Source organism: Diabrotica virgifera, chromosome 1, assembly GCF_917563875.1.
Source record: "Diabrotica virgifera virgifera chromosome 1, PGI_DIABVI_V3a".
Lineage (NCBI taxonomy): Eukaryota > Metazoa > Arthropoda > Insecta > Coleoptera > Chrysomelidae > Diabrotica > Diabrotica virgifera.
This window is the reverse complement of record NC_065443.1, coordinates 86,427,326-86,445,027: the sequence shown is the minus strand read 5'-3', so window position 1 is coordinate 86,445,027 and position 17,702 is coordinate 86,427,326. Positions and strand designations below refer to the sequence as shown.

Genomic DNA, 17,702 nt, shown 5'->3' with positions numbered 1-17,702 from the left:
AAATAATTTTGAATAAAATAATATGAAAAAAAAAATTTTAAGGAACGCTTTTCTTTAGTTACGAGTGACTAAAATTAAAAATATTATAAAAAAAATGAACTAAAAAGCAAAAAATAAATAAAATTGAAAAAATCTAACACATCCGTCAAAGAAAAGCGTGGCGCGTGTTCATCGAATAAACGGTTTTCGCCCCACGCTTTCCTTTGACGAATGTGTTAGATTTTTTCATTTTTTTTATTTTTTGCTTTTTAGTTCATTTTTTTATAATATTTTTAATTTTGGCAACTCGTAACTAAAGAAAAGCGTTTCTTAAAAAAATTTTTTTCATACTTTTTTATTTTTTACTTTTTAGTGTTATACTTTTCAAACATTAAAATATATCGTCATGTTTATTAAAATATGTATAAAACATAATATGATGTACTAACATGAAAAGTAGTCGGAATCGGCAAAAAATTTGAAACTTTATTGTTTATTAATGAAGCATAACCTAAACAGTTAACGTAAAAAGTGAAATTATGTATTGTTCATATCATTAGCTATACAATCCGTAAAAGTTTCAAGTTTTTACGTTGTAAAAAACAAGAGAATTTAAGCCTTTTCCATTAAAATCGTTTGTTTTTTATTTAAACAAATAATAAACATGAAAAAAATTTTTGATTGACTATTCGTGTATTGTTCCCGCGAATGCATATGTCTGCAAATTTTCATTCATTTGCATTGAAGAAAAGGCAGTCAAATTAACGTCTAAAGATTTGACGCAAACTATTGAACTAAATAAAAGCGTTTAAAAAGTAGTGTTATTTTAAGCTTATAAACAATTAAAATAAGTCTAACGCATTAACATGTAGGAAGTTATTTTTTTTTATTCGGCATGTTGGTATTCTTATACAAACTGAAACAAAAATATAATACCCTACGACCATTAAAACCCGAGTTAGCCACTTTTTTTCAAAAATTCGCCGGGGCTTTGTTTATAAACATTAGAAAATTTGAAAAGAAACATTGAAACGACTGAGAGATCACGTTTACACAAAAAAAAATTCAAAACGATTCTTTTAAAAATAAGCCTTCCATGATGCGCCAAATGTGAAGGGTTTAAAAGTAAAGCGATTCTTACCCTCTAGATTTTATTATCAAAAACTTAATTCACAACTACACATTTATAAAAGGCGCAATACCTCCGGTCCTTACCAACGAAAATTGATGTTTTTTTTTTGTTGTGAATACTTCTTATCGGTTTGTATGGAAATTTAACGACAAATACTAAATTCGTATTTGGCGTCATTCAAAATCATGCCGCGAGTGGTAATCTTGCGGTATACCGTATACATCTGTATCTGTAGAGTAGGGAGGCACAGCAATTAGGCCACAATTGACCCAATGTGCATCCTCTCAGGGGGTTGTCGTCCTTAGTTCATTATCCATCCTGCCATTTCCAGGAAGGCGGACAAATCACCAAGTGACATCTCCCCTATGTCGGCAGGTGTTATACCGTATACATATTATACTTTCATAGTAAACTTGATCCTGAATTTTCTACTGTTTGACTGGTTTCAGGGTGATTTCAACTATAGATCCCGAATTTTAAATAATTAAGTGGGTTTAGGTCGTTTCAACCCTAGAGGGGTGGTTTATTAAGTTTTCCTTAAAAATAGTGTGCGATACATGCTTTTATGGTAAAACTGAATATAGATTTCAAATTTTCTGGATTTGGAGTTTGGGTTGATGATTTTCTATTCAAATCTCGGATGTTGCACTGTTTAATTTTTTGGCCCCATAAAGATTGCCTTTCTTGGACTAGTATTATTAATTTTTCAACATCTATTTTGTAACTATAATCAGCCGAACACTACAAAACTATTAAATGCAATCCACTTCTCGTACGAATGGTGTAAAAGGAGCAAATAATGTTGGTCTCATCAAAAAATCGTACGAGTTCGTAGGAATTCGTAAGACATATTTGTAAGTAATGTAACCGTGCATATAACATTGTGTACGTATTTGTTTCGTTCTGACGATTTCATACGGGCGCTTACTAATTCGTACAATCGGTTTTTCGTACGAACTCGCATCCAATGTAACCGCCCCCTACTGCACTCGAGAATTTACAGCAAAATAGAGGTACAACACAACTAAGCGAGACACAAATATTACATTATAGACCGATCAAATAAAATTACAATACATGTAAATGAAAATGTAATTCCGTACAGAATGGAATAAATTTTTTATCAAAGTTTACGTCCAAACAAAAGATATTTTCAAGAAAGTATATGATTCATGTAAGGGGATCATTGTTTAAATAATTAAAAATTGGTTATTTTTGCACAAAATTTACTTTTTTAACTGCTACAGTAGTTCGTGTTTTTATTAAGGATTTTACAATTTTTTTCTGCAAAGATGAAAAAACTGTCTGTTATATGAGACTTGCCAAATTAAATTTGACCCATAATTTATTTAAATAATTGTAAATCAATATTGAAAAACATATTTCCAAAAAAATATTATTTGCAATATAAATAAGCACTATAAAATATTTTGTTTCGCAGAAGAAATTGCGCTATAATATCACAATAAATTGACAAAAAAATTGGTTGATAAATATTGAGTAGTTTATGATATATTTAATTTGTTTTTAAAAAATTACAATTTTTTCAATTGCAAAAACGCGGTTGTTGCCTATAGAGTATACAAGTTTTTAAGGTCTCATTTGTTTAGCGTTTATGTATGTTTTCGATAAATGTAGTCACAAATCAAAATTTCAATTAAACACCCCTCCATAATGGTGTTTGAAAATTGGTATAATTTGTTTTTAAATTATTTTTTTAATAAAATGGCCGGGATTAAAAATTTTCTGACACATCCACAAAAAAATAAAAAAATTTAAGAAGCATTTTTGGCCGAGACAGCTTTTCCTAGTTTAAGAATTCATAATTTGTTTATTTATCAATATTGACATTTAAAAGCACGTGAGTACATGTATTAACCTTACTACTTAACAATGTCATTTATAAACATAATAAAAGTTGTAGAATATTTTAAAAAATGATGATATTCGTAGCACCATAAATGAAACCTTTTTGTCTGAAAATTGGCGGACGAGTAGTTTCCAGTATATCCGTTAATAATGGGTCATTTTCAATATTTTCTATTAATTTGGGTTAGCATATAAAAAATAATAATATCTGCAATACCCTTTTTGCCATAAATAATCATTAACTAGTTATAAACAATTTTTTTTTAAATTTTTTTCTCTAATATTGTTATAAATATAACTTGGCACCAAAGATAATCACAAAAGAGCATTAAAACAAATTTTTATTTTAAAAATTTAACAAAATAGTAAAATTTCGTTAAAGAATCACAAAAACTTTGTTCTTTGTACAAATCATTGACAAAATCTCGCAAAAATAATGTGAATACCTACAAAATTAAATATATAAAAATTATGGAGGAAAAGCTCTATATAAATATAATATTATGTATATAAGTGAATAAAAATTAACAAATATATACACAATTCTTAGTATATTACCTGTTAAAAAGATTATAAAGTTAATTGTAAAATACATATATATTTTAATACAAAGTACAAAGCAAAAAGCCTTTAACATATTTTAATGCTAATTCAATATTTTTGAAGTTATACTTCTTTACCGGCGATATGTGGGTGAATTTTTATATGTTAAAACCTATGATCCCGGCGCATGCGCATTATAACTTTGTTCTGATTGGATGTTCAAATGACATGTCAAAAATTATTCAATATGGCGGCTGTGACACAGCTGTACGTAGTTTGATTATTTATGGTTGTTGCGTTTTGAAATTTGTGGGAAAAGAAACAAAGTTAGTTAATAGTTATACTGCCTTTTTAAATAGTTTTCATATACCTATATTTTTGGACTTTTGGAATATTTTCGACAAGGAAAACTCATTCTCATTTGGTAAGTAGTTTTTATTATAATCATATTGTAATTATACATTTGGATTAGGTTGGAATACATACATTTATTTTCTCAAGAATGGGGATTTTAGGGAGAAATCCCAAATTAGGTCCGATTTTTATTTTTAAATTATGCAATTAGATATGATAATTGAGTCAATACTCGCAATCTTTAGTTTGTATTTTTTATTAGTTGTTATGTAATCATGGGGCAACCGGTTTCGAGTCTTACAATATATGACTCATCATCAGGCCCAGTACAAAAAGTCTTCTCTATACAAACTACAAGCTAAAAAACACAAAACGAGAGACATGTACACATATATATATATAAAACATGAAAAACAACTTTGTCTTGGTTTCAATCACATACAATAAAGCCAAGCAACTGTTTAGTATTGAACTCAACAGTCCATATCATGTAAAATGAGACATTATATCATTGGGAGCGACCAATCTGATGAACAGTGCTTGGTATATAATTTGATATATAAACTACCATCAATCCTTAACTAGTAAAGGGTTGATGGAGTCCTGGTAAGATAGTATGCGATCAAAAGACATAATAAAAAATTTCTTTAGTAAACGGTATCTACTTACATAACAGCCATAGAAATTGTTCCACAGCTAAAGATGTACCTGAAAGTCACCAGCCCCATAAGAAGAGTTGACCAATCAAACAGCCCTCAGTCTCTTAAATTGTTAGTTAAGTGCAATTTGGAACCGTACAAGAAATTATTTTATACTGTGTTCCCAGTGGTGTGTGTTATTTCTCTTAAACAGTTGTTCTTGTCCAATTTAGCAGTTGTTTTTATGTTTTATGTAGAAAGAATGTACAAACATTTAATAATTATTAAAATAATGGGACATCACACACAAAATTTCACATGCACAAAATTTTAAAAATTGTTTTTCGGTTGCCAGAGACTTTTTTTTTTTTTTTTTTTTGGGGACTCCATCGACCCTTGACTAGTTAAGGATTGATGGTAGTATATATATCAAATTATATACCAAGCACTTTTCATCAGATTGGTCGCTCCCAATGATATAATGTCTCATTTTACATGATATGGACTGTTGAGTTCAATAATAAACAGTTGCTTGGCTTTATTGTATGTGATTGAAACCAAGACAAAGTTGTTTTTCATGTTTTATATATATGTGTACATGTCTCTCGTTTTGTGTTATTTAGCTTGTAGTTTGTATAGAGAAGACTTTTTGTACTGGGCCTGATGATGAGTCATATATTGTAAGACTCGAAACCGGTTGCCCCATGACTACATAACAACTAATAAAAAATACAAACTAAAGATTGCGAGTATTGACTCCATTACCATATCCAATTGTATAATGGACTCGCATTGGCAACCCTTTCATCATTTTAAACTATGATTTTTTGGCGAAGATTTATTTATCTAGTAGGTATGTAATGCTTTGATTTACATACTTAATTTGATTACCAACAAAAGTTCTACCAATCTTCATCTAATATATTGTTTTCTTACTGTTTTGTTATATTTTAATATTTTCTTCCACAAAATTTAAACTACATAATTTAATTATATTCAAAACAATTGTCAAACAGTAAAACCTCCAGTTACCCTATTTTTCCACATGACAAATAATGTGGAATTGGACGAGTGAGTCTAGGCTTCGATTACGAATCAAATCGCCCCGAAATTCACGGGTTCGATTCCCGATGCAAGTTTTTATTTTTTTATTTTTTTTTATGCATTTTATGATTGTAAGTATATGTATGACATATTAGTTCATTTTGTGATTAGGACGAAAGTAGACATTTGATCTTTCTTACGTTATAGTCTGTGGCAAATAGACTTTGTCTGATGCCAAACACACACACACACACACACACACACACACACACACACACACACACACACACACACACACACACACACACACACACACACACACACACACACACACACACACACACACACACACACACACACACACACACACACACACACACACACACACACACACACACACACACACACACACACACACACACACACACACACACACACACACACACACACACACACACACACACACACACACACACACACACACACACACACACACACACACACACACACACACACACACACACACACACACACACACACACACACACACACACACACACACACACACACACACACACACACACACACACACACACACACACACACACACACACACACACACACACACACACACACACACACACACACACACACACACACACACACACACACACACACACACACACACACACACACACACACACACACACACACACACACACACACACACACACACACACACACACACACACACACACACACACACACACACACACACACACACACACACACACACACACACACACACACACACACACACACACACACACACACACACACACACACACACACACACACACACACACACACACACACACACACACACACACACACACACACACACACACACACACACACACACACACACACACACACACACACACACACACACACACACACACACACACACACACACACACACACACACACACACACACACACACACACACACACACACACACACACACACACACACACACACACACACACACACACACACACACACACACACACACACACACACACACACACACACACACACACACACACACACACACACACACACACACACACACACACACACACACACACACACACACACACACACACACACACACACACACACACACACACACACACACACACACACACACACACACACACACACACACACACACACACACACACACACACACACACACACACACACACACACACACACACACACACACACACACACACACACACACACACACACACACACACACACACACACACACACACACACACACACACACACACACACACACACACACACACACACACACACACACACACACACACACACACACACACACACACACACACACACACACACACACACACACACACACACACACACACACACACACACACACACACACACACACACACACACACACACACACACACACACACACACACACACACACACACACACACACACACACACACACACACACACACACACACACACACACACACACACACACACACACACACACACACACACACACACACACACACACACACACACACACACACACACACACACACACACACACACACACACACACACACACACACACACACACACACACACACACACACTCAGTCAGAGAGGATCTTTAGAAAATAAGAGTGAGACAATAGGGAATAGTGGCACTAGACTGACAAGAATAGAAGTTAATAGTAAACGCGGCAAAGACTCAGGAAGGGTTGTAACAATATTTATGATGCAGATGAATCGAAATACCATAAGGCAGTTACATACTGGTCGTCCAATCTAATCATACAGAAAACTAAAGTTGATTTTACTATAAAAATACTTATTTCCGCAATAGAATATCACTTACCAGTTCGATTTGTTTAAGGTAAGCCGATGTAGAGTTGTTGGCTTGTATAAGCGACCTTCCATTATTAAAAATTGAACATATCACCATTCCCAAAGAATACATATCACTTAAGATGCTGCACACTGACTGCGTTTGCGTTTCAGGAGCTGTAACAAAAATAAAATAATGAAAGATACTATAGGTAATTTATAATATAAAATAAATAACCTGTTATTTAAGATTAAAGTCTACTGGATACACTATGTAAAAGATTACACAAAAATACAATGAGATTTTTAAATTATTATTTCTTTTCTTTAGTTTTTTAACTTATTTTCGCCTTTTTAAAGTGCCGTATTGTTGAAATACCAACATACTTTGTGGAAGACAGTTTATGTTTCCTTTCGATTCAGAGGATATTCACCATTCCTAGACAGCTGTTTCTGTCTCTAGACTTCTTCAGTGGGGCTAACTGACCACCTCTAAATCGAAAAGAAAACAAACTGTGTATATAAGCAGAATTAAAAAAATAATTTTTAAATTCAACTGTTAGGACGCTGATAGCGACATCTCTTTAAGAAAAGATAAAAGTCCATAATCCAACGTCTGAAGAACACCCTACAAGAAGAGAGTCATGATCCAGAAACTTATGCGTTTGAGGACAAGCATGCTGCTTTGATTTCGTCAACTTCGAAACTAGAAAATAAAGTTTCTGGTGATATCACATCTTTAAAAAACCAAGATTCTGGGCAATCTCCAAAATTTCAACGGACATTGCATCGTTAAAAAATAAATATTTAATAATATATAAATAATATATAAATAATATTTAGTAATATATAAATAATAAATTTTTAAAAAACAAATAAATAAAAACCTAACAATAGTATTAGTAGGGGAGGCAAGTATGCTAAATTTGCAGTTACTGGAGCGTATCGGGACCTATTAGCCCAGTAAATGAACGGGAAATTCGGCGATACCGTGTAATTTTCAGGGGCAACTCCGAATTGCATGAAAATTTGGATTTAGGTTCTACTTACCCTCCACTTCAAAGTTGAAATTGTGCTGTTGGTTGCTTTTACTTGGGGGGTGACAGTCACCCCTTCTCGGAGGTGAAAAAACATACGTTTAAGATAAGACCGGAAATGGATAAATTGACTGATTTTAAGCAACTTTTGTTCTATAGAGTTTTTTACGTAAGTCAATACTTTGCGAGTTATTTGCCATTGAAAATGTTGATTTTTCGACAAAAAAAACTACGTTTTCAGACGGTTTTTCGCAAATAACTCAAAAAGTAAATATTTTATGGAAAAAAATATTCTCAGTAAAAGGGTAGCTTATAAAAAGCCCAAAAAAATGGTGTATCAGCAAAGTCTATCAATCAAATAAAACAAAGTTGTAGCTCATGAAAAATACGTTCTTATTCGTCTAATTCCAAATCGAATATTTCAAGGTAAATTCACCGAAAAATTAAGCAATTTTCGGGAAAAACCCATTTAAACTTTTTTAAAGTGTTTATAAGAAGCTTTGTTTTAATTGTTAACAAAAGTTTTAGCATTAAAAATAAGCGAGTTAGGCTCAAAATAAAGTTGGCCCTCTATTTTTTTGTAAGAAATCCTGAAAATCTCGCCGTGTTTAGCTCCCCAAATGAAATTAATCGCTACCGCTTTACAAACAATTTACTTACCTATCCATTTTTTATATGATCTGTCAGTCTTACCAGTTTAAAGTGTTTATTTTTGAAAGAGTTATAATTGAGAAAGCTTGAATGGGTCACTAATCATGAGTGCATGCAAATTTTGAACAGCCATATCTTAACCAATTTTTGTCTTACGGAGAAACAAAATGAAACTAGCATATTTATAATAGCAAAACCTACATTTTTTTACTATTTAAGATTTTTCTTATCACTAATACTTTTTAAGTTATTTTGAAAAAATGAAATTTTTCAAACATTTTTAGAAAAAAATTTTTAATATAAAACCTAATGTTTTCAAAAATGAGCATTTCAAACCAATCAAACTTACAGATCATATAAACAATACACACAAATTTAAAATAGATGGTAAAGCCAAACGATGAATTTCATTTAGGGTGCTAAATAGAGGGCGGTTTTCACGATTTTTTTTTACCAAAAAAAGGGGCCAACTTTTTTTCAGTGTAACTCGTTTATTTTTGATGCTGTAAACTTTTGTAAAAAACAAATAATAAGCTTTTTTTCGATACTTTAAAAATGTTAATAAGGTTTTCCCGAAAAACGCTTCTTTCGTCGGTGATTTCGCGTTGAATTATTCGATTTGGAATTAGACGAATAAAAACATATTTTTCATGAGCTACAACTTTGCTTCTACTCAATTTATAGAGTTTACTGATACACCATTCTTTTCGTTTTTTTTTATAGGCTACACTTTTTCTAAAATATTTTTTTCGACAAAATATTTACTTTTTGAGTTATCTGGGAAAAACGGTCTGAAAACGTAGTTTTTTTGTCGAAAAATCAACATTTTAAATCGCGAAAAAAAAAATTTAATTCGCGTTTTAAAACTCGAAAAGTATTGACTTAGGTAAAAAACTTTATAGAACAAAATGTGCTAAAATAAGTCAATTTATCCATTTCCGGCCTTATTTTAAACACACGTTTTTCACCCCCCGTGAAGGGGTAAATGTCACCCCCCAAGTAAAAGCAACCAACGGCACAAATTCAACTTTGAAGTGGAGGGTAAGTAGAACCTAAATCCAAATTTTCATACAATTCGGAGTTGCCCCTGGAAATTACACTCCAAAACGGTCATTTATTGGGCTATATTGGGTTGTGCAGATTAGGTCCTAAAACCAAAAAAAAGTAGGTAAAGTTTTCCATTTTAGTGGGAACTTTTAATTTTTTTAATTTTTCCATTTCCAACAATCCATTTTTTTGATTATAAGAAATCTATCGAATCTATCCATAATTTAAAAAAAAATGTATCGAATAAACGTTACTAATTTTTACGTATGGAATCCAAATCTGCACCGAAAAAGAGGGCCCCTATTAAAGATCTTAAAGTAACCTCCTCCCCACCACCGTGGGTGGATGTCATTTGATAGATTTTTAAGAAATATTCAACACTTATTCTTCCTATTTAAAATTTTAAAGTTACACCCCACCCTTCTCCGTGAGGGGTCGTGTTTGGTAATATTCGATAGATTTTTGAAAAATATTGAAGATGTATTTTTGAGTTTTCGATCTGACATTCATTTTGCGAAATATTCGCTTTTTTGTGAAATTTTGTGACTCGCCCATTTCCTTACGCCCCGCTCAAATCATCGAAATATACCACATAATATATTACTAACCGCTCCGCAGATTTTTGAAATATACACTTTTCTGCATGTCCTTAACCCTCCGTTAGTCGCTAGGATAAACGGAGCATCAAGAGTCGCTACGGTGTCAGAGACCGACAATTAAAAAAAAATAGTTATTGCTATAAAATTCGTACAAATATTTTATATTGTGTATAGGAATGACTGAAAAATATTTTTGAAAATGTTTTAGTGAAAACCCACAGATATAAAATGAAAAACCGCTTTCATTTTCACTTCCCTCATCGTCAACATAATTTTCATCGTCGCTAGGAATGCGACATTTCCCATAATTCCATTCCAACGTTTTTGTTCGGCTTCAAAGGACATCTATAAATAAGACTTGAGCAAAACTTACCGATAAAATGCAATAATAAGGTGCTAAATCTTTACCTGAACTGCAAGTTATGCCAATAAAGTAATAACCACACCGTTAGTCGCTACGGAGTCTTGCACCGAAAATAGCTATAAAACTCGCACAACTGTACCCAAGTAGGTAAGAATGTACACTAACACGAGGTTAGTTGATAGGAAGAGGTACAGAAAGTGGCGATAGAAAAAAACAGTTATTTTGTAAATCCCGAATGAATAATTCTGTCGTCGGTGTGTGACACCGATAGCGACTAACGGAGGGTTAACTTACCTTATTTTAATCTAACGATATAGTGTTTCTCAGGATAGATCTCTTTTCGGACCCCCCTTACAAACTCCCTTTATGAAGAGTCCGTATATGGTAGGGGTATATTTATAGGATACAAGGGTTCTCCCCATGCGATTTTCTGATGCACTCGAGTAACTGCAAAAATCCTCGCTTGGGCTCCCCTACCATATAATAATTATTTACCCACTTTTCTTATTTTTAGCTAAAAAGGCTTCCAAGTTAAGGCGAATTTACACGTGTTAAGTAGCTATAGCAAGTAACCAAATCAAGTAGCTAAATTTAGTTACTTGTATGGTGTAAACAACTTGATTTGGTACTTGCACAAGTACCTGATTTAGCAAAATGTTTAGTCAAGTGAATAAAAATAATTTCTATGTATGCACTTGAGTAATTTTCCTCCTCCACCTTTGCTTTCTAGCAACTAAAACGCCGACTAAACAAGTGTAGACAGGTCAGTTTAATCAAGTTCATAAGTACAGAGTGCGAAGTTGATTTTTGTTTTATTTGGTGACGTGTTTTAAAAATGTCTGGTTAAAGTGAAGCAATCACAATAAAATTTGTAAAGGAGTATCGAGAAATGCGATGTTTATGGGATACAAGGGCTGCTATTTATAAAAAAAAAGAATGTGTGTGTACTCTGTACGCACGTAAGAAGTTATACTTCTATTATATGATTTCAACGAAATAAATATACTTTAAACAGTTTATTTTTAATGCTTATCTACCTCTTTCCAAAAAAAGAATGGGAATGGTCCCGATTTGAACCCAAGACCTCTCGATCTGGAGCCGAATGCTCTACCAATAACGCCACGAGCTCTCTGTTTATATAGTTTCTCGGACATAATGGGTGCGTTCGGACGACCGCAGCGGCTGGACAGCTGAGCCAGCAGTAGCTGTCAGACGTCACCGCTGGAAGTCAGCCGCTGAGAGATTTACTAAGCTTTCCCTATCACGGCTGGATTCAACCACTCAGCCGATTTCTGCTGACAGTCAGCCGCTATGGTCGTCCGAACGCACCCATTGACAATTCACGGTAACAAACAGACGAAGTGAAGTATAATAAAGTATAAAAATGTTTTTAATACTTATCTGTCTCCCTAGGAAGAAAAATCCAAAGACACTAATATATTCTTTTCACACCTTTTTTGCATTGATAGATAAATAACTTGAAAGATTTAGCAACTAACGCCATACTGTCTGAGTGCGCATGCGCGCAGAATAATAAAAATTTACTCCCAATCGCGCCAAAAGTAGTATAACTTCAAAAACAAACTCGGGTATGAGGAAATTAAAGAAAACAGGTGATGACACACGAAATAACCTACGCAAGTTCCAAACTAATTTCTGTAGCTAAATAAGACAATTTGTGATTTCCAGTTTTATCCTAGCTGGAATAGACGATCACATTACAGTGTTGTTTTCCGTGATTTGAGCCGGAAATATTTCAAAACGTTCTTTAGTCATCCTAAATCAATTTGTATATTCTGGTACTTCTTCAACTGCTAATTCTTTTAGACCTGGTCTTTTCACCTCCGGATAACTAGCTATCGGGTAGTTTATCTGGCAGATTACAATTATATCTGTCAGATAAACTTCCCGATAACTAGTTATCCGGAGGTGAAAAGACCGGGCCTTAATAAATTAGATGAAGCACCATTTATTTCTCTTCGACTCAGCCATTTTCGTAAACAGCAACGCTTCTTTTTGTTTTAAGGCGAATTTATACGTGTTAAGTAGTTATGGCAAGTTACTAAATGAAGTAGCTAAAATTTAGTCGGTTTAAGTAAGCGTTTACGTGGCTTGTTTGTTTTTTTTTATTTAGCTAATACCTCGACAACTAATGGCCATTGGCACGGTAGGTACGGTGAATTTTTGCAGTTAGGTACCTAGTGTCATGTGTAGTGTGTGTGTGTTGAGTAAGTGTCTTGTTACTTTGCAAGGTCGACGTCATTGTCTTTGCAAAGAGACGCTTATTGTTTCCTAACGACATGATCTGTTGTTTAGTTGTTTAGTGTTAATTTAAACAAGGCCGGAAAAGTTACGCGTGCAACCGTGCGGAATTGTGTATCAAAAATATGTGGCGAATTATCCAAAATACTTGCAGAAGAAATGAACAACATCAAAAAGAAACATTGCAAATTGCGCACTGTTGCAAGCGTAGCTTTTCCGGCTGTGCTTAAATCAACACTAAACAACTAAACAACAACTCATGTGAACGCTTACTTAAACGAACGGACTAAATTTTTAGCTACTTGATTTAGGCCCGGTTAGTCTAGTCGCAACATAGGGGGTCCCGTGGGCACATTGAGGTCGGCGCGATTTGATGGTGTTATTATAGGTTTTTTGGGTCGCTGAATCCAATGGAAGTGGTCTGGAAGCCCAAATGTGGTGCATTTAATTGTTATTAACAAATTATGGTAAAATTAGGTGTTTTTCAGGAATTATTAGAAGCCCTGTAAATAAATTGATGGTGTTAAGGTCTTCTCTGGTGTATTTTTGGTCGCTGAATCGAATCCGACTAGTCGCGATTACTCAAAATGTGTTCTTATTTTGTTAATAACAAAATAATTGTTTATTCGCCGAAAAGCTCGAAATGCGTTCTCTACAGCAAGTTTGTAGTCTTTTTCATAGAATTTTTATACGCTAGATCGATTGTCACTAGTCGTGCTAGCTTAAACCACGTTCCGACTTTGTAATTAATAAATTATGGCAAAAATAACGGTTTATATTACGTTTGCTCACGGTTTTTGCTCTAAATTTTAAAAAACCATTTGCAATGACATTCAATTTGGCATGCACGTAGCAAACATGTCAAACAAAACAAGTGATATTGTGCAGATGTGTGCTTTTACTCTGGGGGTGAGTTTCACCCCAATTCGGGGGTCAAAAAAGAAACCTTTAAAATAAGTCCAGAATTGGATAAACTGATTAATTCTTAGCAACTTTTGTTCTACAGAGTTTTTTCACTAAATCAATACTTTTCGAGTTATTTGCGAGTGAATATTAGGTTTATTTTTCAACAAAAAAACCAAATAACTCGAAAAGTATTGACTTAGTGAAAAAACTGAATGGAACAAAAGTTTCTTAGAATTAATCAATTTATCCACTTCCGGCCTTATTTTAAAGGTTTCTTTTTTCACCCCCGAAAAGGGGTGAAACTTACCCCTGGGTGACAGCAGACGTCGGTACAATATCACTTGTTTTATTTAACATGTTAGCTACGTGTATGCCAAATTTCATGTCAACCCAAGTGTTTTTTTTTAATTTAGAGCAAAAACCGTTAGTAAACGTACTATAAAGCGGTATTCTTGCAATAATTTATTAATAAGAAAGTCGGAACGTAGTTTAAGCTATCACGACTAGTGGAAATCGATTTAGCTTATAAAAATACTATGAAAAAGACTACAAATATGCTGTAGATAGGGTATTTCAAGCTTTTCGGTGAATTAACAATTATTTTGTTATTAAAAAAATAAGAACATATTTTGAGTAATCGCGACTAATCGCACTCGTTTCAGCGACAAAAAATACACTAGAGAAGACCTTAACACTATCAATTTATTTACAGGGCTTTTAATGATTCCTGAAAAACCCCTAATTTTACCATAATTTGTTAATAACAATTAAACTCACCACATTTGGGCTTCCAGACCACTTCCATTGGATTTAGCGACCCAAAAAACCTATAATACCACCATCAAATCGCGGCGACCTAAAAGTGCCCACGGGACCCCCTATGTTGCGACTAGACTAGGTCTTTTCACCTCCGGATAACTAGTTATTGTATCGGGACGTTTATCTGATATATTACATGTAAATTTGTCAGATAAACTTTCCGATAACTAGTTATCCGGAGGTGAAAAGACCGGGCCTTAGTAACTTGCTTTAGCTACTTGACACGAATAAATTCGCCTTTGGAATACGAATCGGAAAATAAATAATATATGCTTATCAGAAATTGATGTCAACAAGAAAGGAGGAAGATCACAAGAGATATGCAGCATTAAATCGCGATGTAAAAAGAGAAGTAGTGAAAAGTAAAAATGAGATGTGGGACCGAAAATGCGCAGAAGTGGATAGGTATATGGGTGGAAGAAGAGTTGGGCAAGCGTGGAAGGTAATAAAGTCTCTCCAGAGGGAAGGAAAGGAAAAATCTAACATAAAGTTAATAGATCTTAAACAGTGGAAACATCATTATGAGATTTTACTGACAGAAGATAGATGTAAATTCCAAGAGATCGAAATGGAAGATTTAGTCGAACATACACAAATAGTTGAGATAACAACCGGAGAGTTAAGTGAAGCCCTCAAAAGATCTAAAAACGGTAAAGCAGCAGGACCTGGAGACATCCCAATTGAGTTGGTAAAGTACGGACCAAACATACTACATGAGATGTTGATTCAATTATTTAATAAATGCTTAAAAGGACAAAATATCCCTGATGATTGGAATGTTGGATACATCAGCTCAGTATTCAAGAAAGGGGATAAACGCATATGCTCTAATTATAGAGGAATAACTGTTACCAGCTCAGTAGAGAGGTTGTACGGTCGAATAATAAAGAAAAGATTAGAATCAGAATACGAAGACATGGAAGAACAAAGTGGATTTCGTGCAGGAAGATCGTGCACTGATAATATATTCGTTCTGCAGCAGGTAATAGAAAAACGGAAGGCAAGGAATCTATCTACCCACCTATTGTTTGTAGATTTGGAGAAGGCATACGATACGGTACCTTTGAAAAAACTGTTTCAAACATTGACGAAGGTAGGTCTCAGTAGAGAGTATGTGGATGCTATCGCAAATATATACAAAAATGCAAGAAGTGTCGTTAAAGAAGGAAACTTTATATCTGACTCATTTCCTATATCAAAGGGACTTAAACAAGACAAGGATGTTGTCTGTCTCCGACTTTATTTAAAATATATATTCAATCATCGCTAGAGCAGTGGAGGAAACAAGTATCCGGAATGGGAATAGACATAGGCAGTGGTAAATGTCTAACAACTTTGTTTTTTGCAGATGATCAGGTAGTCGTAGCGAATGATGAGGAAGACATGGACTACATGTTTAGAAAACTAAAGAAAGAATATGAAAAATGGGGCCTCAATATGAATATGTCAAAGACAGAGTATCTTAAAATAGGGGATGATGAAGAAGATCCAGAGTTAGAAATTAGAACCACGAAAAGATGTAATGAATATAAATATCTCGGATCTATAATATCTAAAGAAGGCACTACCAAAAGAGACATCGAAAAGAGAACGCAGCAGGGCAAAAAAGCGGTAAACATTCTGAGCTCTCTACTGTGGTCTAAAGATATAAGGCAAGAAACGAAATTGACAATCTATCGTACCTTGGTAGAGCCTATTATGACTTATGGGGCAGAAGTTTGGCAGATGACAAAAAAAGATAGGAAAAGAATAGAAGTAGTAGAAATGGATTATCTAAGGAAAGCGTGTGGTATATCTAAAAAAGATCACATCAGGAATGAAGATATTAGAAGGAGGACACATACTGTATATTCCAGTGTAGATAAAATTGAAACTAGACAACTAGTGTGGTATGGTCACGTGAAACGAATGAATGAAAATAGATGGCCAAAGAAAGCTTTAAATTACATACCACACCAAAGAAGAAGAAGGGGAAGACCTTCAGTTGCCTGGGAAGAAAATGTACGGCACATCATGAAAGATAGAGCCATCAAAGAAGACGAATGGATGGACAGAAAACGATGGCGGTCGAAATGCGAGAAGCGGCAGAGGCTGTAGGAACCTCGCTGATAGATAGATAGAAAATAAATAATATATTTTGTAATTACTTTCATGTATGATTATTATCAACAAGATATACAATAACCACTGAGATGCGAAAGAAATAGTTTTAAAATAATATTAATTTATAATTATTTGAAACAAACCAGTAAAATTATTTTTTGTAATATTTGCTGTGTATGGATCTTGCCCGTATTAATTTAAACCTCTCTTATATTTTCAAACTTGTTCGTTCTGAAATTCACTTACCTACCCTCGTCATCTTTCATTATAAGTGAAATCTGACAATTAGCCCCTATAATCCGAAACTGATTTTGCAGTGGACAAATTGTACTTACTTCACAGCGCAGTGCCGACAAAAAACGGGATGGCAGATAGAGGACTGATGCCAACGTTTCGTTAGGCCTAATGAAATTAACACTTGATGATGCTTT

At 34.1% G+C, this 17,702-nt stretch overlaps 1 protein-coding gene across 1 annotated transcript in view; it reads right to left on the bottom strand.

The window, feature by feature from the left end:
- LOC126891111 (SCY1-like protein 2) overlaps window positions 1–17,702 on the bottom strand; it is a 242,079-nt gene that overhangs the window by 204,240 nt on the left and 20,137 nt on the right. The window contains exon 2 of the mRNA XM_050660294.1: window positions 7,515–7,660. Within this exon, the coding sequence (XP_050516251.1) occupies window positions 7,515–7,660 (146 nt within the window). The remainder of the gene's footprint in view (window positions 1–7,514; window positions 7,661–17,702) is intronic.